At 43.0% G+C, this 22,287-nt stretch overlaps 2 protein-coding genes across 6 annotated transcripts in view; one reads left to right on the top strand and one right to left on the bottom strand.

Moving 5' to 3' along the window:
- Nucleotides 1–864: 864 nt before the first annotated feature.
- MRPL33 (mitochondrial ribosomal protein L33) overlaps nt 865–22,287 on the top strand; it is a 30,362-nt gene continuing 8,939 nt past the window's right edge. For both annotated transcript variants that reach the window (XR_013831050.1, XM_079940886.1), the window contains exons 1-4: nt 865–946; nt 1,804–1,822; nt 4,064–4,170; nt 9,983–10,061. Coding sequence is in view for 1 of the 2 variants with exons in the window: in XM_079940886.1 (XP_079797012.1) it covers nt 925–946; nt 1,804–1,822; nt 4,064–4,170; nt 9,983–10,061 (227 nt within the window). In the remaining variant the exon portion in view is untranslated. The remainder of the gene's footprint in view (nt 947–1,803; nt 1,823–4,063; nt 4,171–9,982; nt 10,062–22,287) is intronic.
- RBKS (ribokinase) overlaps nt 11,287–22,287 on the bottom strand; it is a 74,080-nt gene continuing 63,079 nt past the window's right edge. For 3 of the 4 annotated variants that reach the window (XM_079940881.1, XM_079940882.1, XM_079940879.1), the window contains one exon: nt 11,287–11,625. In XM_079940881.1, the coding sequence (XP_079797007.1) occupies nt 11,452–11,625 (174 nt within the window). In that variant the 3' untranslated portion in view covers nt 11,287–11,451. Of the gene's footprint in view, nt 11,626–18,315; nt 18,869–22,287 lie in introns of those variants that run through there. The other variant, XM_079940880.1, reaches the window with a different exon arrangement.

Here is a 22,287-nt window from a genome sequence, read left to right as displayed (position 1 = left end):
TTTCTCTTAATAATTTTATTACTTGCAGTGAGGATGATCCATGAGAATAAATCTTTCACATGTTTGTAAAATTTAATATATAGGTAAAATCACAGATTGGAAAAAAAATCCTTAAGTCCTGATTATTGGGAAATGAGGTTTCTGCTGAAGTACCTGGTGCTGAAGGAGCAGTGTTTCCTTGCAGAGAGGTGAAGATTGGAAGATGGCAAAGTGGTTAGGTCCCAATGTCTAGAGGGAAAGGCATGAGTCTTTGCAGTCAGACAAAAGCTGGGTTCAAATTCTGACTCTGCCGTTTACTAGTTTTGTGACATTAAGCAAGTTATGTCAGCGCTCCCAATCTCAGCTATTAGGTCCCTATCGCCACGCAGATGCTTAGATACAGCAGTTAACAAGATGCACAGGGCCCTGCCCTCTTAGAAATCCAACATATAATTAAGGAATAGGGATATTCAGGTGTAGTTCTCAATTCTGGAGGGACTGAGAGTAGATGTTAACTAGGTGGAGATGGAGATGGGCCAGAGGAGGCAAAAGAAGGCAACAAATTTAAGGAAATGACGCGGGAGCCCGACAGCCCGAAGCGGCTGAGGAACATAGGGAGTTCCTGTGGCTTTAATGTAGGCGACTGCGATTATTTATGAAACATGCACCTAACTCTGACCCAGAAGTAGGAGTCAGGGTCTGGGGCGCGAACCCTGAGCGATAACAAAGACCCTCTCCAAAAGGGGAGGGGACTCCACACTCCAGGACCACGAAAGAGACACCTGTAGTGTAAAGAACACAAGAGAGAGGCGGGCTCAGCCCTGAGATTTAAACAGGGGGCGTGACTTCGGAGCACTTCCGGAATCCTCTTCCGGAACAGGCCTGTGCCCCGGAAGCAGTTATTTGTTGAGGGAATTTGGACCTGCTTTCGAGGCTGCTGTCGCCATGTTCCTGTCCGCGGTCACTTGTAAGTGGGGCTGGAGGCGGTGGCAGGGCGTGCAGCGGGGGCGGGAGGCCGTGACAGGCGGGCCCCGGGACGTTGCGGGGTGGGGTGCGCGCGCCGGTCGGGAAGCTGCCGCTGCGACTTCCCAGGCCTTCAGGACTACAGCGCCCGGCATGACCCCGCGCCGCGCTCACTGCGGGGCTAGGGGGTCTCGGGGGTCTGCGGCGCTGGTTCAGGATCAGTTGCGGTTCGTTCGGACTGTAGGGTCAGCCCGTCAGGAGTGGGGCGCTTTCCCCCGCCCTCTATAGCGGTGTGTCAGCAGAATCTCCGGACGTGCTAACTGGGGAAAACCTCTAGTTCAGTCGTTTAGAACTCTAAAGATGAGGAGCAGTGATTGACTCTAGGTCATACAGCTGGGCTGGGAAAGAAGCCCTCTGGCTCCCAAGACAGTGTTCTTCCATGCACCAGGCTGACTTCCCGGTTAGAGTTAGTTTCACTTCTCCACCTGATGTGATGGTTGTTGGAGTTTGGAAAGGTTAACTTATCAAACAAGAGGCTTGTTCTAGTGCAAGTGTTTGCACCTTAGAAGAGGAGCAAGTGGAGCAGATCTTAGTTTAGGAAGATTTAAAAGGTAACCAGTCCAACTGAAAAGAGACTGCATAGCATTACATCCAGAACTGTGGTGGTCTGATTGGATTTTTAAAAACCTTCTATAAAATCCTAACGGGATCCCTAATAGCTAGGGAGTAGTGACTTGAGTGACAATTTATGGCCTACTTCATGATTTAAATAATTTTGATTATCCTGACATTATATGAGCTTTGCATAAGCAAGATAATATATCGTTATTTTTCTTTTCTCTTTCCTCCCTACAAAAAAAGTTGCCAAGACCAAGTCAAAGTAAGTAAAAGTTTTTCTCTTTTTAAACTTCACTTGTTTATGTTAGATTCATCAGTCCCACTGCTGCCAATGAATCCTTATGTGAAATTAAGCATTTGGCTTCAATTTTCTAAAAGTTGATTTGAGGATTAGTTACTTGATGAATTATTTTGGCCCTATGAACTATTTCAAAAAATATTTTCCCTCCTTCCCAACTGACCTACTTAAGTGAACATTCAAATAATTTACTAAGAGTTGCTCTTGGGCTTCCCTGGTGGCGCAGTGGTTAAGAATCTGCCTGCTAATGCCAGAGACGGGTTCGAACCCTGGTCTGGGAGGATCCCACATGCCGCGGAGCAACTAGGCCCGTGAGCCACAACTACTGAGCCTGCACGTCTGGAGCCTGTGCTCCACAACAAGAGAGGCCACGATAGTGAGAGGCCTGCGCACCGCGATGAAGAGTAGCCCCCGCTCGCCACAATTAGAGAAAGCCCTCGCACAGAAACGAAGACCCAACACAGCAAAAAAAAAAAAAAAAAAGTTGCTCTTGCTGTCTTGTTCCTAAACAAATCATCAGGGTCCCCGTGCTCTCTTTGGACTACCACTGTAATTCTGTTTCCTCAAATTGAGGACCAAGGGACGTTTGTCTGGAGCCCACTACAGGAGTCGAGCAGAACAAGCTGTGATTTGATTAATCGACAGAGCCTGTTTTATTGAGTTTTGTAATGCTTTGCCTTCATGGTATAAGCATTTCAAAAATAGCAAAGGCTAAAGTTTTCATGCTGTACCAGAGAGACTATAAATACCAAACTGGTATTTCAAAATAAATTTTGTAGACAATAACCAAAGTAAGATTTTCTGTGTTAAAAATAGAAAAATTCTAAAGCAGCCTTTGTTTACAACCCAAGACACATCACAAATCCTTAAAACTAGGTTTTTTGGATTAAACTTAATGAAACACATGTATGTTAGTGTTTTACCCTCAATATTTTTTATTGATTAATATAGCTTTTCCCACAGTCCAGTTATTTATTTCCCACCTTCAGGTTCTGTAGGAATCTCCCATGCCTTCAGTTTCTTTAGAGATGCTCCCTGCCTGTCATGTTCTTTGAATCCTTGTGCCATTTGTCATGTATGTCTTGCCTTACAGACCTTGTGTACTATTTTTTTTTTTTTTTTTTTTTGCGGTACGCAGGCCTCTCACTGTTGTGGCCTCTTCTGTTGCGGAGCACAGGCTCCGGACGCGCAGGCTCAGCGGCCATGGCTCACGGGCCTAGCCGCTCCGTGGCATGTGGGATCCTCCCAGACCAGGGCACGAACCTGTGTCCCCTGCATCAGCAGGCGGACTCTCAACCACTGTGCCACCAGGGAGGCCCACCTTCCATACTATTACTGGTAGTTCTCCAAGGTGCGGATGTGGACTTACAGGGCTTTGCATTTCCTATAGTGCTTTCCACAGAGTAAGCACTTAATATTTGTTGAATCTTTTTGAATGAATGACTAATTATTGTCTGTCTTAATCAACAGATATTCTATCCCTCTTAGTATGAGGCACTGTGCTGTACATTGAAAGGGATGCAAAGATGTGTAATATATCTTAGATATATTGTATATTTGAATGCTTCAAATTCTTTTTTGGACTTAGATGAGAAATCAAATAGCATGATCTACATAGGGAGACAAGACATGTGCAAGAGTAACAAATAGTATGAGGTATTAAAAGGTCCAGTGAGGCAAAACATGAACTTTAGTGCTTTGGATGACTAGAACTTAAACAACTTAAACAAAATGTAAAGGGGAACAAGGTTTTGCACATTGTCAATGTAAAAGTTCCAATACTTTTTTCTGTCCTTTCCTGATTTTACTCTTATTACTCATCCATGGAAGATAGGGCTCTTCTGAGACAGCCATCTTCCTGACTGGCCAGCTAGGGTTACCAGTACTTGCGTATTTTTCCCACTCCTGACTTCTGCTCTTTCTAAAAGGTGGGTGTCTGAGTCTATTCCCACAGTGTGGTTTGATTGTTCTTGTTGCTTTGGTTAGGTCATTACCAAGGTACCCTGCGTAATGGAACAAATCTTGGGAATTAGAACCATTCAAGCTGTCATTTATGGAAAAATAGGCTGTCTTAGAACTGAATTTAAGGCTTAAGTGATGTCTCACAAGTAATACTGCTGTATAGGGTTCTCAAAATGTGCCATCCCCCCATGACTGATTTTATTCTGTTTCCTCAGCTTGTAACAATTTGCTTTTAAATCTTAGAACAATTCTGGTGAAAATGTTGAGCCAAGCTGGAACAGGTTTTTCCTTCAACACTAAGAGAAGCCGACTGCGGGAGAAACTGACTCTCTTGCATTATGATCCAGTAGGTAAGATTCAGAGAAGTTGCTCCATAATAAATTCAAATGCTTTCAAGGCCTGATGCCCTGTTCAGATTGATGCTGAACATCTTCGGCAGTTTTGTGGCCCCTTTGTCACTATAGCATTCATTCCAAGTACATATTGAAAGTTTACCGTGGTGCTAGTTAGTATCCCAGGTGCTGGGATATACGAAGACACAGGATAGACTCAGTACCTGTGGTATTGGCACTTACAGTCTGGTTTTGGAAGGGAGAGAAAGGAAAAATGACAAATTATGCTAAGTGCTATGAGAGAAACAAGCAGGATGCTGAGATACAGGATGAAGTTGGGGGGAGGTGGATCCTACCTTTATCCTTTAGATAGGATAGTTCAGGGAAAGTCTATCCAGTAGGAGATGGTTAACCAAAGATTTGAAGGTGAGAAAGCAGCCATGTAAATAGGGGATATTGTTCTGGAAACAGAGAAGAGTGTCTTGAAAAAGGGAGGGAATGTTCTGCTAGGGTCATCTGCCCAACAGTGGCAAGTAATTAGGTCCAGATTCGAGTTAAAGAGTATGCTGTCTATATATTAGAGCAGGAGGGTAGGAAATTTCATTTTCTGTTTTACCATCTGCTAAAATGCCATAGTAAGTGATAACTTTAAATGGCCTTAGTGGATAGAAACATTTGTCTGAAAGAGACAAATGTTCCAAAGTCCAGATAAAAAGGGTCAGCACCCCGATTACTGTTGGTGGTAGCCTATCCTGTTTTTGGATTTCATGAGCCAATTTATGCAAAATTAACTAGCAAACAAAACTGCAGGCCATTCATCTCATTTTTGTGCCTTTGCTTCGAAACAGCCCCTTTATAATTGCTTGTTAATAATGGCAGTGCCGGAGCTTCTGGGTTGGTAATCACGTGGCGATTCTGGGAGACTGGCATGTTCAGAGAGGGCACGGAAGCTTCACTCCCCTTCCCCGTACCTTGCCCTATGCGTCACTTCCATCTGGCTGTTCCTGAGTTACTATCTCCAGGAGGATAGTGTCAGAGTTGAGTTGAATTGTGAGACACCTGGTTGGTGATCAGAGTTGAAATTGGTGCTAGAATCTTATTTCTCCAAATTCATCCATTATATAATGAAAGATAGGCACTTAATGTCATAATCAACTTTTTCTTTAACTAAGAACAAGACCTGATCGACTCACTTGTGGCCAAGATGGAGCAATGGGACCGAATTTACTTTCCCACTTGAAACTCAACAACAACAAAAGGACAATATAGGCAACAAAAGACAGTGATCCTTGAGAGAAAGGAAACAAACTAGTGCTTGTGAATAACCAGACCAAATGGAAAATTCTGTCTTCTTTGTTTACTTACACAAGTCTTCAGGTCTTCAGATATGTGAATGCGTAGTAACATAAGCACCCATACTCTCCAGGCAATCTGAACCCCATTTTATAGGTTAGGAATCTGGTACCAAGGATCTTAATCAAGGACACACAGCTAAAATATGTGACAGAATACAAATTTGAACTCAGGACTGTCTGACTCCAAGTCTAGGCCCGGAATCACTCTACGTATGGACCTGTTATCGAGAGATTTCATAAGAGGCTAAAACTCACTTACTGGTGCATGAACTGTGGTTGGGCATTAATGCGAATCTGGCTGACAGCTACCTTACTAGCTGCTTTCAGAGTTTGTACGGAAGGTCTCACAGCCACTGTTCATTATGCTGTATTTGTCAATGTCTAAGAAAAACAAAAATAATACCACCTTAAAAAAAAAATGAGGGCTGTACCAATGTAAGGAGGCATTTAAAAAAGGCTCTGAGAAGCCCAGTTGTCAGCCTAAAATTGGTATAAATTCCATTCTTTAACAGAAATAAAATTTCCTGCTGTTCTTTTGGTGTTAAAATTTCTGGTCATTCTTTATTATAATAAAAAGGGGATTCTAGGTTTGTACCTGATAATTAGGAGTCTGAATTTCAGGATGACATCTCATGGTGGAAAAATTATTAGAATGATAAGGTATGTGTTTTAGTCTGGGTTGATATAACAAAGTACCACAGACTGGGTGACTCATAAACAGCAGATCTTTCTTTCTCAGAGTTCTGGGACCTGGGACGTCCGAGATCAAGGTGCCAGCATGGTCACTTTCTGGCGAGGGCCCTCTTCTAGTTCATAGGAAGGGGTTCTTCTTGCTGTGTTCTCACATGGTGGAGGGGCAGGCAAGCTCTGGAGTCTCTTTTATAAGAGAATGAATCGCATTTATGAAGGCTCCACCCTCATGACCAAAGCACCTCCCAAAGGCCCTAACTCCTAATACCATCATCTCTGGAGGTTAGGATTTCGACGTAAATTTGGGGGAATGCAAACATTCAGATCATAGCAATGTGATATTGGATTGGTGTGGTGGTTTTCTCCCTCTGATTTCTTTGTATCAGCTGGTGAAAACCCAAAGTGATGAACTTTACAATAAAGTAGTTGTTTTTCTAGCATTTTAGCTCCATTATAGAGTTTTTTAGGAACTTATACAACATTAATAAATGTTGATTGAATAACCTTCTCTGATATTTTAAGTGTGAAAATGTATTGGAATTTTCACTGTTAGTATGGAGGTGTTAGGAACTTACTATTTGTCAGACTGATTTTAAGTTTTGAGACTGGGAAAGGATACAGCCATAAACAGTTCTGACTGTAAGTTGAAAGTGGAAGAAAAGATTCATATATAAATTTCAAACAGATGATTAGAGCTTTTCTGATAAGGAATGGTCGGAGCCATGACAGCACAACTTTGTCTCTTCTGAAGAAGAGAATGTTCTGGGATAGCAGAGCACTTGGCTTCCTGCCCACTCACTGAATGCCATGGACACTTGCATGATATTTGCCTTGCGGCCTGCCCCATTGCCCAGGGTACCAAATAGCTTGGCATTTCTCCCAGCATATTTTACTGCAGTGAATAAATGGTTAGTTTAAGGGTAATGTTTTGCTTGTCTGCTTTATGAAGGAAATCAGGCAAGGAAACATGGAAAAATTCCCAATTATTTGAGTACTTTATGGTATACTCTATGGCTAGAACCAGCCTAAGTCCTTTCAAACTCCTTTTCCTCATATGAAACTAGATGCAAATTTCCAAGGAGGAAGGATTAAAGGTTGAGGCATAAGCTTATTAAACTTTGTTAAATATATGAAGGTTTATTATAAAGCAAATGAAAACTTGTCAGTTTTAATTCCTTGGATGACTAAACAAGACAATATAGACTTTAATTGAAGCAGAATAGATTTAGGTTAGATGTAGGGGAAGAACTTGACAGATTCATTCTTCTGTGAATTAAGCAGCAAATATTTTGACAGAAAATTAATATATGTTTATGATTGTGGATAGCAGTGTGTCATTTCAACTCATCTAACACATACTGTGTTTGCTGTCTGGCAACCTGTGAGGGAGATGGAGTTATCCCTCTCATAGGGAAGAAAACTGAAGGAAGAGTATTTTGAGAAATTTGCCCAAGGACTCCCAGTAGATAAATGGTGGCACCAAGGTTTGAACCCAATCTTTTTGACTCCAGGCCCCATATTTTTTCTATTACATGGAGCCAAATTAGTCTGTTTTCTTTTTTTTTTTTTTTAATCAGGACCTTCCCCTGTGGTCAACACTGTCATTCTTACCTCCTATCACCATTTCTCTACACTATATGCCCTTTCCTGTTTTAGCTCATCCAGATGCTGCTGCTTCAGAGGCTAAACCTGACCCTCTCTGTGAGGCGTTTCCCTCACCATTCCAGTCCCCTTTGATCTTTAGGTTCCTGTGGGGCTTCCTGGACATCCATACAGGCACCTCATGATACACTGCTATTAAATCAGGGACTTTTACGCTTTCATAAATTCCACTTTGCCTAGCACAGTTCTGTGAACTTAAATATTTATTCTTTGAATTAAGGGAAGGAATGCAGGAAGTAAGTCAAAATTTTTATGAATAAAGCCTTGCTTTACTAATATTCATCAGTTATTTCTGTTCAAGGTCATTTAAATAATCTCCTGACTGGTTATCCATGAGACAGATTCTTTTTTTAATCCATTTTTTAGTTCCATGTAGAAAAACATGGGGGAAATATTTCTTGCAATGAATAACATTGTCTGGTAGGAAGCTGTTTGGGTTCTTTACTACTGTCTTATAATGCTTTGTAGTCTTCCTTGGACTTTGAAGGAGCATGAGTCCTACTTATGTTTAATATTAGATGATTTGAAGTATATTAAAAATATCCCTATATACAAAGTAATAAAATATGTATTTTAAATTAACTTTATAGATAAAATTCTGTTGACTGGTTAATGGTTATTAATTTCAGCTGCCCATCAGAATCATCTGAGGGTTTTGAAAAAATACAGACTTCCAGTCCCCCTCTAGTTCTACAGAACCAGAATTAGGGTAGAGGTGGAGGTAAGAAGTAGGAGTGTATTTAAATAAGCTCTCTAGCTAATTCTTAATCATAGACAGTTTGGGAATCTCATATACAGGGTATCCATATTGATACAGAAGAATAACAAAAAAACAAAGCTAAAATCTCTATGTGGTAGGGACAGGTGAGTTGCTGTCGTGTCTTAGTCTTTTGAGTTCCTGGATCTTCCTGGATGCACTGTTTTTGGTGTTTTTGGCAAAGAAGAATTCAGGTGGTGTGGGGGGAGGCGGGGGAGGGAGAGATGTGTGATGTTAATGGAGTGCTATAATAGGGCATTACAGGAACTATGAAAACCTTATTACCTAGCATCTAGTCTCTAATCTTTCATCCAGGCAGTTAGCATTTTTGTTTTGGGTGTTTCAGAGAACTGTATTCTGTTATGATGTTTAAAATAATAAGATTTGGGTTATGATGTTAATAAATCTATTACCAAACTTGAAAATTTATATTTGGGTATATGAAACCATTTCTGGAAAGTACAAGGTTTAATGTGTATTTACTCTTTCAGCCAGGCTTCCTTTTCTTCTGTGGTCTGCTCAGTTTTTACTGCTCTTTTTCTGGAGTCTAGCTCTTGCTTCACCTCCTACAAGAGTGGACATTAGCTGGGTGAAGACGTTGTTTTTCATTTTTTTGCTTGTAATTTTCTTTTTTTAAATTTGATTATTTCACATTGGTTGAAATGTGACCTTGTGGGGTACCAAGGATGCCACTGATTGGCTGGTGCACCTTCCCTTGTTTTCCTTACCATTTTCTCCAGTCTTCTCTGATCTCTGGGATTGAGGAACTGAGTTAGCAAGTCAGCTCCATCCTCATGACAAAGGAAAGAAAAAGAAGAGAGGGCTCATGGTCTGATATGTATTTTTATTAAAAAATGGTGATGATACTTTTTAGTTTTCTGCTACAATCCTTTTTTCTCCTCCTTCAGTGAAAAAAAAAGTCCTCTTTGTGGAACAGAAAAAAATACGCTCCCTCTAAACAATGGATTGAAAATGAATTTGATTTATAAATGAGAAGACTGAGGGCGGGATACTGATTCAGAAATTCTGCAGCGTGTAATGAAAGAAGAGGAAATGGCATGGAATCACTGCCTCCTGTGATTTGAAGGCCATTGTGAAGGAAAACAATGCAGTGAAAGAAAGTTCTTCATATTAGGACATATATCATTGCATCACATTTATTTATCTTTCTGGATATTTTTATAGCCCTTAATAAAAATATTAAAATAGCCTGTACTATTGTCTCTTAGTGGTGTTTTCCCCCACTATTTGAAATTTTAAAAACTACATTCCTAAAAAATAACCATTGTTTCATATAAGAAAAGAAAATTTTCCATAGTGAGATTTGTGCAAGAGTTTCCAGTCTGTTCTTTCTTGTACTTCACAGAAAAGGCAGAGTCACAGTCCAGAGTGATCTTGAAAGAACTCCCATGCAATAACAGAGATGGCCGCGGTGAGCAGGAATGGTAAGAAGGGAGCCAGCTGTAACACAGAAGAAACCAAGAGAACTGCTATTTTTGATTTGTGCTTATATAGTTAGAAAAATGCCATTGGTCCATATTCTCAAACTCATGTCTCCAAAGTAGTATCTAGGATTTTCTAGGACAGCTCTGGACTGCTTTAACTCCTAGATTTTTTTTTTTTTAAATAAGAGGTGCTATAGTGTATTTCCATAAAGCTAATGGCTAGGGCTTCTGGGGCAGTGGTACCACACAGCTTGGAAATCCCTATCAGATAAGGACTCCTGCCCTACCCAGATCTGTACACTTTCCCACTCGAGCTATTGTTTACTACAGATTTTCAAAATTGCCCATTTTCTCCTTTACTTGTCAAATTTCTGGCTGAAGGTAAGGATCAGCTCACATTTTGAGCTCTGCTGGTACGTATCCTACTGCATTTATAGGGGAGAAGGATAGAGTGTTCACCATGACCACAAGCACTAAGAAACCAATGTTGTTCCAAAATAACACGTGTTCCTCCCTGTGGCCCAATCTATCTCCTGAGGAAATGTGGGCGCAGCTCTCTGGAAATAAAATTAGACAGTTGTTGAATCTTAGAGGCTTGTGGCATTATAGTCAATCAGCTATTTTTCTGGCATCTTTTGTTAAAGCTCTAATTCAAAGCAGTACTAGGTGAGATCTTGGCTGTTTTTAGATTGAAACTCTACATCGTGGTCTCGGGTTACAAGAAAAATCTTTCACCTGATCCTACCTAAGCCCAGTGTAAAGGGTCTGTGACATGCATGAATCACCTTTTTTTTCAAAAAACTTAGAATCTGGCTTAGCAAATGACTTGTCTGTTCAGCACATGGGCTGAAAGCAGCCCACAGGTGGTATTTACAATTAAAATCAGTTGCTGATACCTAAATGTTGAAAGATTTCAATAAACATCCAAACTTCTGGCTTCCCTTGCAAAACCAGAAGCTTTGACAACACTAAAGGCAAAGCTGAATGTCAGCTGCCCCTCTTAGGAACTGCTTGTGGCCCAATTCGTATGCCCCCTTCGCTTATTTAACATTCTCTGCTGACTCTAGACACCGTTGTATGCAACCTCTGCTGTATGGTGTTACATTACAGTATCATGATGTGTTGGCAGTAGAGTTTGCTGGTTCCTGAATAGTGGTATTGTTTGTACATGTCTTCGTTGTGGAATCCTTAATTCTGTCTAGTTGACTTTTGCATGAAAAGCAAAGAAATCATCATTATAAAGAAATAAATGAAGGCTTGAGGATGACTTAATAAATGAATATAGTATTTGCAGAGAAAGGAGAAGATGACATAGTAAGTTGCTAGTTAAGAGTGGCCATCCCCAAGTATACTTTATTTCCAGGTATATTTATTTTGGAGTTAATAGCAATCAAAACAGATCAAGGGGCAGGTCTTTTTTGTATGGATAAGATGACTGTGTTCCTATAGCCTGGACACTGACTGCTGCGATGAAATTGGATCTCTTGAGCATTTCTTCCAAGGACAGATTAGGGTAGTAAGCCAGGTAGAAGGCCAGCGCTCCCACAAAACTATCACCAGCGCCCTGTAATGAAAAGCACAGTTGTAGAGATAAGCATGTAGCCATCTGCTGCCCATACTGTATTTTCAAAATATTTAAGTACACTTTTTATTTTAAAATAGTTTTAGATGCACAGAAAAGGTACAAGGATAGTAGAGAATTTCCATATACCCCACATCTAGTTCTGTAAACATATTATTATGGTACATTTGTCACCACTAACGAAATAATAGCATTATCATATTAACTGAATTACATACTTTATTCAGATTTCACTAGTTTTGCTTAATGTGTATTTTCTGTTCCAAGATCTCATCCAGGATACCTGGATTACATTTAGTTGTCATATCTCCTTCGACTGCTGTACGCTGTGACAGTTTTTTAGACATTCTTTGTTTTTGATGACCTTGATAGTTTTGAGGACTGGTTGAGTATTTTGTAGAATGTACCTCAATTGGGATTTGTCTGTTTTTCTCATGATTAAACTGTGTTTACGGTTTTGGGGAGGAAGACCACAAAGGTGAAGTGTCATTCTCATCATGTCGTATCAAGGGTACATACTGTCAACATGACTTACACTGATGATGTTAATCTTGAGCACTTGGCTAAGGTAGTCTTGGCCAGGTTTCACCATTGTAAAGTTACTTTCTCTTTTTATACTTGCTCTTTGGAAGCAAATCACTGAGTATAGTCCACACTTAAGGGGTGGAGAGTTATGCTCTACCTCCCTGAGGGTGGAGTAATTCCATTTATGGAGTATCTCCATAAATTGGAAATCTCTATGGGAGATTTGTTTCTTCTCCCTCATTTATTTATTCAGCTGCTCACTTATATAAGTATGAACTCAGGGATATTTATTTTATTCCTTAGGCTATAATCCAGCACTACATTATTTATTTTGTTGCTCAAATTGTTCCAGCTTTGGCAGTTGGGAGTTCTTTCAGTTGGTACTTGTGTCCCTTTGACATACTTCCATCATTTTATTTTTTGAGAACTGTCTTATTTTCTGACATTATAAGATGCTCCAGGCTCATCTTGTATATTCTCTGCCATAGCCCTAGAATTAGCTGTTTCTCCATTAAAAATTCATGCAGAACGTGGTGAGAGCCATTCAGATGTTATTTTCAAACTAAATGTAGGGTCATATAAGGCTTAGTTCCATTTCCCCTGAATCTCCAAAGGCCCAAGTTGGTGAAGGCCATATAGGGACCCATGGAAATAGAAAATACCAAAGAAAGTCTGTTGACCTCTGCCTTCAGGTAGGGCAGTACCTAGTCATGTGTTCATCCAACAAATGTATTTAAAATAAATGTGATACAATTTCATTTGAAAAATCATTCTGGTATTTAACAGCTTTCAGGGTCATTTTCCAGTTTTTCCCAGTTTGTTGCTTCCTTAGTCCCAAGAGCTTTCATAACAAATCTTGAGGCTATACCTTGGTATGCATGATTGTTTCAGTTGCAGTTTAAGTATTTACTAAGCTGTGTGCCTAGCACAGTGATGGGTACTTGAAAAAGAATAAAATCAATTGTGGATTAAATGCTAAATAGTATGGCAGAGTTTATAAATACTGTTGAATTTTAAGGAATGGTTGAAGAAAGCCTGCCTAAGCGGAATCCTTATGAAATGAGACAGATTTATAGAGAGAAGGAAGGCCTCAAAGAACAAAGATATAGGAGGAGGAACAGAGTGAACTCATGAAACACTGAATGGCTTTAAGGAGAATGACATTTCCCCTTGTTAACAAAGATAAGCAGTCAATATTCAGCTTGCCAAGGAGTCATAGTAACTCAGGTGTGAATTCAACACTTTCCTTCCTCCCAGAAATATTTTCTGAGTACCTAAAATATGTCAAGCTCTATGCTAGGTGCCTTGCAATTGCTTATTAAGTGTTTCCTGAGGGAAACAATGGAGAAAGAAAGAGACAGACAGACATGCCCTCCCTCAGTTTACAACACAGCAATGTGACAAGAGAAAGGTTTGAAACCAGAGAAATTATGAGCTGGGTGGAGGGTGTATTATGAAAACATGGAAAATACTACAACATATGAAGAGTATGGCAAACTCTAAGTAATTTCAAGTCTTAATTCCTCTTTACATCATACACAAAATTAAATTCCAGGTAGGTTAAAGGCTTGAATATAAAAAATAAAACAGTAACATAGTATGAAAATTTAGATGAATATTTGAATAATTGCAAGCAGGGAAACCACGAGCCAGTCAGTAAACCCAAAAGCCATAATGAAAAAAAGATTAGATTTTAATTAAAAAAAAAAATATGTCCAAAGACACTGTAAATAAAGCCAAATGGACTTCCCTGGCGGTCCAGCGGTTAAGACCCCATGCTTCTGCTGCAGTGGGTGCGTGTACAAGCCCTGGTCGGGGAACCAATATCCCACATGCCGTGCTGTGCGGCAAAAAAAAAAAAAAAAAAGATCCGAGTTAAAAAGCTCAAATTTGGTGAAAATTCTTGTAATACATATGACATATTCCTAATACTCAAAGAACACCTTCAAATTGCTGGGAAACAGACAAATGCAGGATAAAAATGGACAAAGGATATAGGTCTGCAATTTCAGAAAAGGAAATGTAAATGGCCAGTAAACAAACACGAAAAGATACTAAGTTATCAGCTGTTAAGTAAAATGCAAATTAAAATAATATTTTTTACCCATCAGATTGATAAAATAGTAAGATTGATAGCAAGAGCAGCAAGATGAAGATGGAGAGGACAATGATACTCTCATATATTGTTGGTAGGAATGTGGAAGAGTAATACAGTATTTGTTAAAAAATGTGTGTGTCCTTTGATTTAGCAGTCCTGCTTCTGGAAATCTACAGAAGTGAAAACTCCTATAATATTGGGATATGTGCTCAAAGATGCTTATTGCTGCATTGTTTCCAAAGGCAAAACACTGGAAATAATGTGATTTTCTATCAAATAGGAGAATGGGTGAATAATCTCGTACATTTGTATTATGGAAAAATATGCAGCTATTAATACGAAAAGGTTAGCAATACATGCACATACCTGGAGAAATGTCCATTAGTTAAGCCAGAAAAGATTTCAGCATCATGATCGATAGGAGGTTGCGGGGGTGGTGGGGGGAATGGAAGAGAGAGGAAAGAAAATACCTGTGTCTATGAGTATGTGTGTATTTTTTTTAAGAATACAGAGAAAAATGAAGAAGGATTTTTATCAAATTGTTTTTTTAATTAATTTATTTGGCTGTGTCGGGTCTTAGTTGCAGCGCGCGGTTTCTTTGTTGTGGCGCGCGGGCTTCTGTCTAGTTGTGGCGTGCACGTTTTCTGTTCTCTAGCTGTGGTGCACGGGCTCCAGGGCATGGGCTCTGTAGTTGTGGTGCACGGGTTCCAGAGGGCGTGGGCCCCGTAGTTTGCGGCACGAAGGCTCTCTCGTTGAGGCGCGCAAGCTCAGTAGTTGTGTCACGTGGGCTTAGTTGCCCTGGGGCATGTGGTATCTTAGTTCCCTGACCAGGGATCAAACCCGCGTCTCCTGCATTGTAAGGCGGATTCTTTACCACTGGACCACCAGGGAAGTCCCGAGAAGTTTTTAACAAAGGAAATTTTACTAAAGTTAAAAAAAAAAAAATCAGGATCGGTCACTGTGTGAATTTGCAAATGGGCCAATTTCAGCCTCTGAATGATTTCCCTCTTTTTCTTAGTTAAGTAGACATCTACTACAAGTCGGGGTGAACTGAATTGAGAGAACCTCTTTCCTGCATTTGGAAATACCCCATCTCGTTGAGGCAATTTCCTTTGCAACTAAGGACTAGGCAGTGACACCCTGCTCAAAGTCCAGGGAACTGGGAGGAACATTTTCTGGCTGTGACAGTAATTGCAGAAAAACTGAACTCTGGGATGTTAGTGGCAGCGTTGTGATGGTGTCCAGTGCCCCATGTCAGTAACACAGCTGTTCGATTTTTCAACCAAGAACCTTGATTGAGGCAATCCCGTGTATTAAACTCCTCTGAGAGGCCAGAAATCTTGTCTAGTTCTTTCCTATCTGATGACTCCCCAGAGTTATACAGTCCTTAAAAGTAGTATATGCTCAGTTAATGACTGCTGATGGGCCAACTCTCAGCTGCCCCAGTCTCCACCTTCTCACCGGAAGTGACATGGTGGGGGTAAGGGTGGTGATCCACATTCTTCTTCGCAAAGAGGGCAGCAGTCTCGCCTCATTCCAAAAGCACAAAGAAGTAGGGAGACTCCTGGGGCCATCAGCTCAAAGATGTGAAGGCCAGTGAATACTATTTTATTTATTTATTTATTTTCTGTACGCGGGCCTCTCATTGTTGTGGCCTCTCCCGTTGCGGAGCACAGGCTCCGGACGCGCAGGCTCAGCGGCCATGGCTCACGGGCCTAGCCGCTCCGTGGCATGTGGGATCTTCCCGGACCGGGGCACGAACCCATGTCCCCTGCATCGGCAGGCGGACTCTCAACCACTGCGCCACCAGGGAAGCCCCAGTGAATACTATTTTAAAAGTCACATTACATCCAACAGTGGAAAAGCTCTTTGAAATTTAAGAGTTAAAAGGTAGAAAAGTACTACTTAACTTTCACCGAAGAGTGTAAGGGAAAGAAAGGGAGTGATATATTCATTTGCACTTCTCTTAGGCATTTAAAACATTTTACTGACGATTGTGTGTACAGGCCTACAGTCTGGGACAACCTGAAAACTCTCTGAGGGCAGAGACCATATCTCTGTCCCCTGTGTCTCTTCCCCTGCCTCACCCAGCGCTTTGAGTTGGCCAGACTCATGGTCCTAGTTCCATCGTGTTTTTCTCTTCCAGTGATCTCTTCCAAGGGGGCCAGATGTCCCTTGCTGAACTACATGTGACTTTCTTTTGTGTCAGTAAAAATGGAGGTTAGGTTGCCACAGCCCAGAGTTACTTGATAGTCTCATTGTTGAAGCTATTTATAGCACAGGGCTTTCAAATGCCAATAAATTACCCGGCTGTTGATTCACATCTTCAATATAACTATTTTTATACACTGGTTATAATTTTTTTTTAATGGAAAGCGCTTTAAGTAGAAGCTGTATTGTATCACTGTGATTTTCCTGTAAGTAAAGTACTTTCCAATCAATCATTCTTGGAATAATGGAATAGTTCTCATTGATACAACATGATGGCTTTAACCTTTTACTGAAAATTATTTTTGTGCCAAAAGGGGTGATGACATAATTCATCTTTCTTCAGTAAAAATACCCACGTGGCTACTATTCATTGCCTTCTCACAATAATTGCCCCTTAAGGAAGAGCTGCTCTTAGAGAATGGATGTAGCATTCTGAAATTCCTGCTCTCCTGAGGGCCTGCACACTCCTGGGTCCTGAGGGGTTCTGGCCTGTGGGACCCGGGAGGCAGATGGATTAACAGTGAAGTGGAAGGAGCAAAACACACCCTATGGAATACCTGAGCCCTCTGGTGGGGGCCTGGGGGAGGGCGAGGCACCCTGCATGGCTGGTGGCGTAGGGATGACACTCATCAGCAGCTGGTGAGAGGACCCCAAGGCGAGAATCTGAGAGGTGCGTGCTCCTAAGGACAGCACCTAGAGCTGGGGTGTGGGGTTGGGGGGAGGCAGTGTGGCCCTGGGGAGGTGGGCTGCTCATTTCCCTTCTCCCTTGCAGACCATCCTCTCTGTCTAGCTGCCCGCACTCCCTGCTCCCTCCCACTGCCCCTTGCCTGCCTGAGCCCTTGACTATGACCCTGGTCTGCTCTCTCACTGAACTTAGCAGCACATGTCCCAGTCTCTCAGGGGTCTGCTCTCTGACGAGAGAGGGGAGCACAGTGATAAACCTCTTGGAGCTGGCAGGCAATGCCTGAAATGGCTGCAGGTGCCACCCCAGCAGAGCATACCTACAAGTCCAGGTGGTCCGCAAGGGCTCTTCTGGCTGAGGTTCTGCTCAGGGTCATCCTCTCTGCTGGGCACTGTGTAGGTTATCGCCTTTGTTCCCTAAGAACCCTGTGGAGGTGGGTGTAGCTGGGGCTGCAGTGTCTGGTCATACAAGGTGGCTCTGCACGAGGGTGCCCCGGTGACGGGGTGACTATGGGTCTGCAGGCTGTGCTCAGCTCCCCAGTCTACACCTATTCAGAGAGGCGCCTTCTAATTTGCACAAAGTGCCATGGAGGTTGGCAGCAAGCCTGGGGGATCCTTATTTTAAAACTGAGGAAACTAGGATTTAAGGAGGTTAAGTAACTTGCCCAAGGTAAGACTAAATGTGGTAAATGGCAGTCAAGATTGTACCAAGGACATCTGTGTGGAAATCTAGCAATAGAGCAGGTGGAGAAGCTATTTTGGGAGAGAGATTGGGCTTCGGGCTACTGCTCAATTTTTCCTATTTCCCCATGGGAAGGGCTTATGTTTTCTATAGCGATGAAGAATTACAGGGATGAGAGTGAAGACCGTGAATCTTTAATGATGTTCTTCTGTATGGGATCCTGTTTCCCTCTGTGTGCTTGGGGCAGGAGCAGAGAAGAGAATGGGGACCAGAGTTGCCCTGGGCAGGTGTGGGGGGAGAGGGAAGGTACAAAGGGAGTAAAGATTTCAGGAAAGAATAACCAGATGGGGCTTCCCTGCTGGTGCAGTGGATAAGACTTTGCCTGCCAATGCAGGGGACACGGGTTCGATCCCTGGTCCGGGAAGATCCCACATGCCGTGGAGCAACTAAGCCCGTGTGTCACAATTACTGAGCCTGTGCTCTAGAGCCCGTGAGCCACAACTACTGAGCCTGCGTGCCACAACTACTGAGCCCGCGTGCCGCAACTACTGAGCCCACGTGCCACAACTACTGAGCCCACGTGCCTAGAGCCCGTGCACCGCAAAACGAAGAGCAGCCCCCACTCGCAGCAACTAGAGAAAGCCTGCACGCAGCAAAGACCCAACACAGCCAAAAAATTAAAAAAAAAATTTATATAAAAAAAAGAATAACCAGATGAATAACTGGAGAGTCTAACCCGGGTAAAGAAGGAAGAGAGGTCAGGAGGGGGTCAACAGGTCAGAAGGAAATGGAGGGAACTAAGGAAAGTGAGAAAACAAGTGTAGGAGAAGAGGTGAGAGAGCTGGTTGTGGTCAGAGTGGGATGTGAGGTTTATTCCCACAGGACTGAAGCTGTGCCAGGTATTAACCATTTCCTGGGGTCGTCATGGGAACGGGAGGCTGGAGTGGAGGTGAAGAGTCCCTGGAGGTGGGGGCATCTAGGAACTGTGAGTCTTGGTGATGGTTCATCCTCACGGTACTCAAGTCGTTCTGTGATAGTAGCATTGGGGGGAGGTGTGGAGAGAGAAATGGTTATGTAGATGCCAGGCTTAGATAAACAGAGAATGACCAGGAAAGGAAGTTGAGGCTTTATAACTGAATTGTATGAGCCATGAAGATGCAGGAATCTCTTCAGGAGGGTAGAGGAGGGATGGCTGGAAGCTGCAAGAATGTGCTTTGGGATCAGGAGCCGCTTTCACCTATAAGGGCTGTATGGGGAGGTGAGGAAGAGCTTACTTATGAGGAACAGGACAACCATAAGGTTTAGAGGGGAGAGAAGCACAGAGCAGTAAGGCACCCTCCTGGGCCCCCGTGTCTCTCTGACCCTCCTTCTTTGTCTCTGCCATGGTCTGTCTTCCTTCTCCCCCACCATCCACATTGGTATTCCCTCAGGTTCTGTCCTTCACCCACTGCCCTTCTCATTTCCCCTAATTTCCTGGGTGTGTCAAATACTGTGCTGTTATGGTTTTGACTGCTATGAATATGAGGAGTCCTAAGTCATTATCTTTAGCCCACACTCTCCTCTGTCTTGGGATTCGTGTATCTTAACTACCTGTGAGTCAGCTCGACCAGCCGCAGGTCTCTTGCAGGCAGTTCTAACTCAACATACCCGAATCGAACTGATAACTCTGGCTGAACATGGGCCTCTTCTTATCTTTTCAGTTTGTGGCAACTCCACCCTGAAAATCTGGGGGGTCTTCTGGATAATCACCAGTTGCCAAGTGTAAATTCTAAATATTTTGCTAACCTGTCCTCTCATTTCATCCCTACCCCATTGCCCTACTTCATGCTCACATCACCTCTAAAGGACCACGTTAACTTCCTAACTAGTCTCTCTGTCCGCAGTCTGGCCCCTTCCACTCCATCCTCCATACTGCTGTAAATCAGACCACCTTACTTCCATGCCCAAAGCCCTTTGATCATTTCTCATCTTTCTTAGGATAACATTTCAGCTCCTTAGCATGGCACATGAGGCGCTCCCGCCCACCTACCCAGTTTCATCTCTTACTTTTTCCTACTCACACATTGTAACCACGGGTCTTCATTCATTGAGATATCTCCCCTTGAACTCATCCTTAGACTAACTCCTACTCCTCTCCTAAGACTCAACTCAGTTATTAACTTAGTCATCATATATTTGCTGACTGGCACCATATTCAAAGCACTGTGTTTTCCCTGATCCCACGAGTCTGGGTTAGGTACCCTCCTAGATGCCCCTGCACTCCTCTTTGGTCTTCATCACGTCCACGCCCTCAGACTGGTGCAAGCCCAGGCTCGCCGCTGAAATACAGCCTCACTGAATCCAGGACTATCAGGAGGCTGGGTGCTGAGTGATCAGGTGAGAAGCACAGGTGTCCCAAGAATGCCCTGTAGGAGGGATGATAGTGAGACAGACTTGTGAAAGTCCTAGTTTGCCAAATTCCAGTTGATAGAAAAGTGGGTGAATTGTAAGGCATGATGGGTATTAATTGTGGCTGGGGAAAAAAAAAAACAACAAACGCCATGTGGTGAAAATCCCCAAGGTAAGAACTTGTCAGGCGCCTACAACAGAAACCCAGATGATTTTGCAAGAATGATGTCATCGTGAGGCTTCATTTGTTAGGAATCCGTACCCACGCTGGATGATTCATCACCCAAACTGCCAAGGGACCCTAACAGTTAAAGTCCTTGCATTCCTCCCTGATTTGTTAACACATTCCATCTGACAAGTAGATACCACTTTCCTTTCTTTTCAAAACCTCTCCCTACACAAAGCTGTTCAAAGCCTACACTGTGGACCTGAATTCCTCAGCCAGGCTCGTGGTTTTAGAGGCCAGGGAAAAGGCAAATGGGATGAATGAAGTATGACTAAATCCTAAGTCAATGTGCTATTTCTTCTTCATAAAAAAGAATGTTGCAAGGGGCTCAGGAAAGGGACAGCGATCAGTGTAAACCCACCAGGCTCCCTGCTACCTGCCACCCCCGTGCAGGCAGGGCCGCTGACGTGGCTTGCCCTCAGGCTAACTTGGTGGCAATTTCTGCTTTGCTCCTGCTTCCAAGTTCTAAGAATGGGGCTTCTGCCTCTTTCCCGTTTGCAGGAGGTTGAGGCATGAACACCTGGTGGGGCCTGGGAGAGGGAAAGTCATTCTTTGTCCTTAAAGGGCTAATCACAGACGGGCCGGAGACATGGATCTTGGGGAAGAAGCACCGAGGGAACACACACCTGGAATTAAATCCCACCTTCTTCCCTTTTAACTGTGTCATCTTTTGAGAATGGTAAACTACAGTGAAGCCCCTCTGTACACAGCTGGGAAAAATGTTTTTCTCAAGTGGGAACATGTTTTCTCCCCTGGGACAATGCAGTAAGTGGTGTGGAGTTAAACAGGCCTGACTTTAAGCCCTGATTTCACCACTTAGGCAAGTGACTCAGCCTCTTGTGTGACCTCTCTTGTGACTATTTATCTGTAATATGGGAACCTACCTCATAGGGGGTAAATACTGAATTGGATAATGTATGTGAAAAGGCCTAGCACAGTGCCTGGAGCAGAGCAGGTGTTCAGCAAAGGTGGGGGAGACTCGATGGTACCATCTTAGAGGCCCCTTAACTTGCTAACTTTTTTGGAAATAAAAGCCCATGATCTAAGTCAGAGGGTTCTAAGGAACAAAGAGGGTCATGATCCTGCGGATCCCAGGGCCAGGGGTTTACGCTGTGCCTGGCTTCATGTTCCCAGCTCCAAGTAGAAGAGGGCATTAGGAATGCTCTCATAGTCTGGAAAGGCAGAGGAGGCAGAAGTATGTCCTGTAGCTCTTAATTACAAGGAAGCCAGGTTCTAGAGAGTTCTAGCAGTGGCCATCTGTATGTGCTGGGGGTCTCTGAAATCCATTTCTCTGTGAGGGCAGGGGAGATACTTTCTGAGAACTTTAAAGAGTTTGTGAGCAGGGTATTAAAGAAATGTGAAATGAAGAGTATAAAAGTCAGTGCAAGACTGGGGAACCTGATAAATCTCACGCTTCCGTATGGGTGAGGGAACAGAGAGAGAACAGTGAGTGAGGGTTTGGGGAGAGGCCTAGAGCTGGGAAGGGCTGGAGGACAGCATGGGAAGGAAGTGACCTGCTGGGGGGAAAGCTATGCCTCTACCTGTGCTGCTGCTTTGATGGAGGACCCTGCTTTCCATCACAGTCAGCCAGCCACTGGGCAGAGGGCTCCTGCCAGGGAGAGAGGTGGTGGCAGAGCCCGGAGGATGGCAGGCAGGCTGAACAGATGGTGCGGGGACAATGTGACTTGAGAGGACACTCCTCTAGCCATGCTGGATCCTGGAGTCAGGGCTTCTCATGGTTAGTGATGGGCATGGGCCACCCTGTCCACCTTCTCCGTGTGACTGGCCTCACCACTCACTCCAAATGTGAGGAGAAAGAGAAAGGCCCGGCCT

This window comes from Stenella coeruleoalba (genome assembly GCF_951394435.1).
Source record: "Stenella coeruleoalba genome assembly, chromosome: 13".
NCBI lineage: Eukaryota > Metazoa > Chordata > Mammalia > Artiodactyla > Delphinidae > Stenella > Stenella coeruleoalba.
Note: the sequence above shows the minus strand (reverse complement) of the source record. Positions and strands in the feature narration are given on the sequence as shown.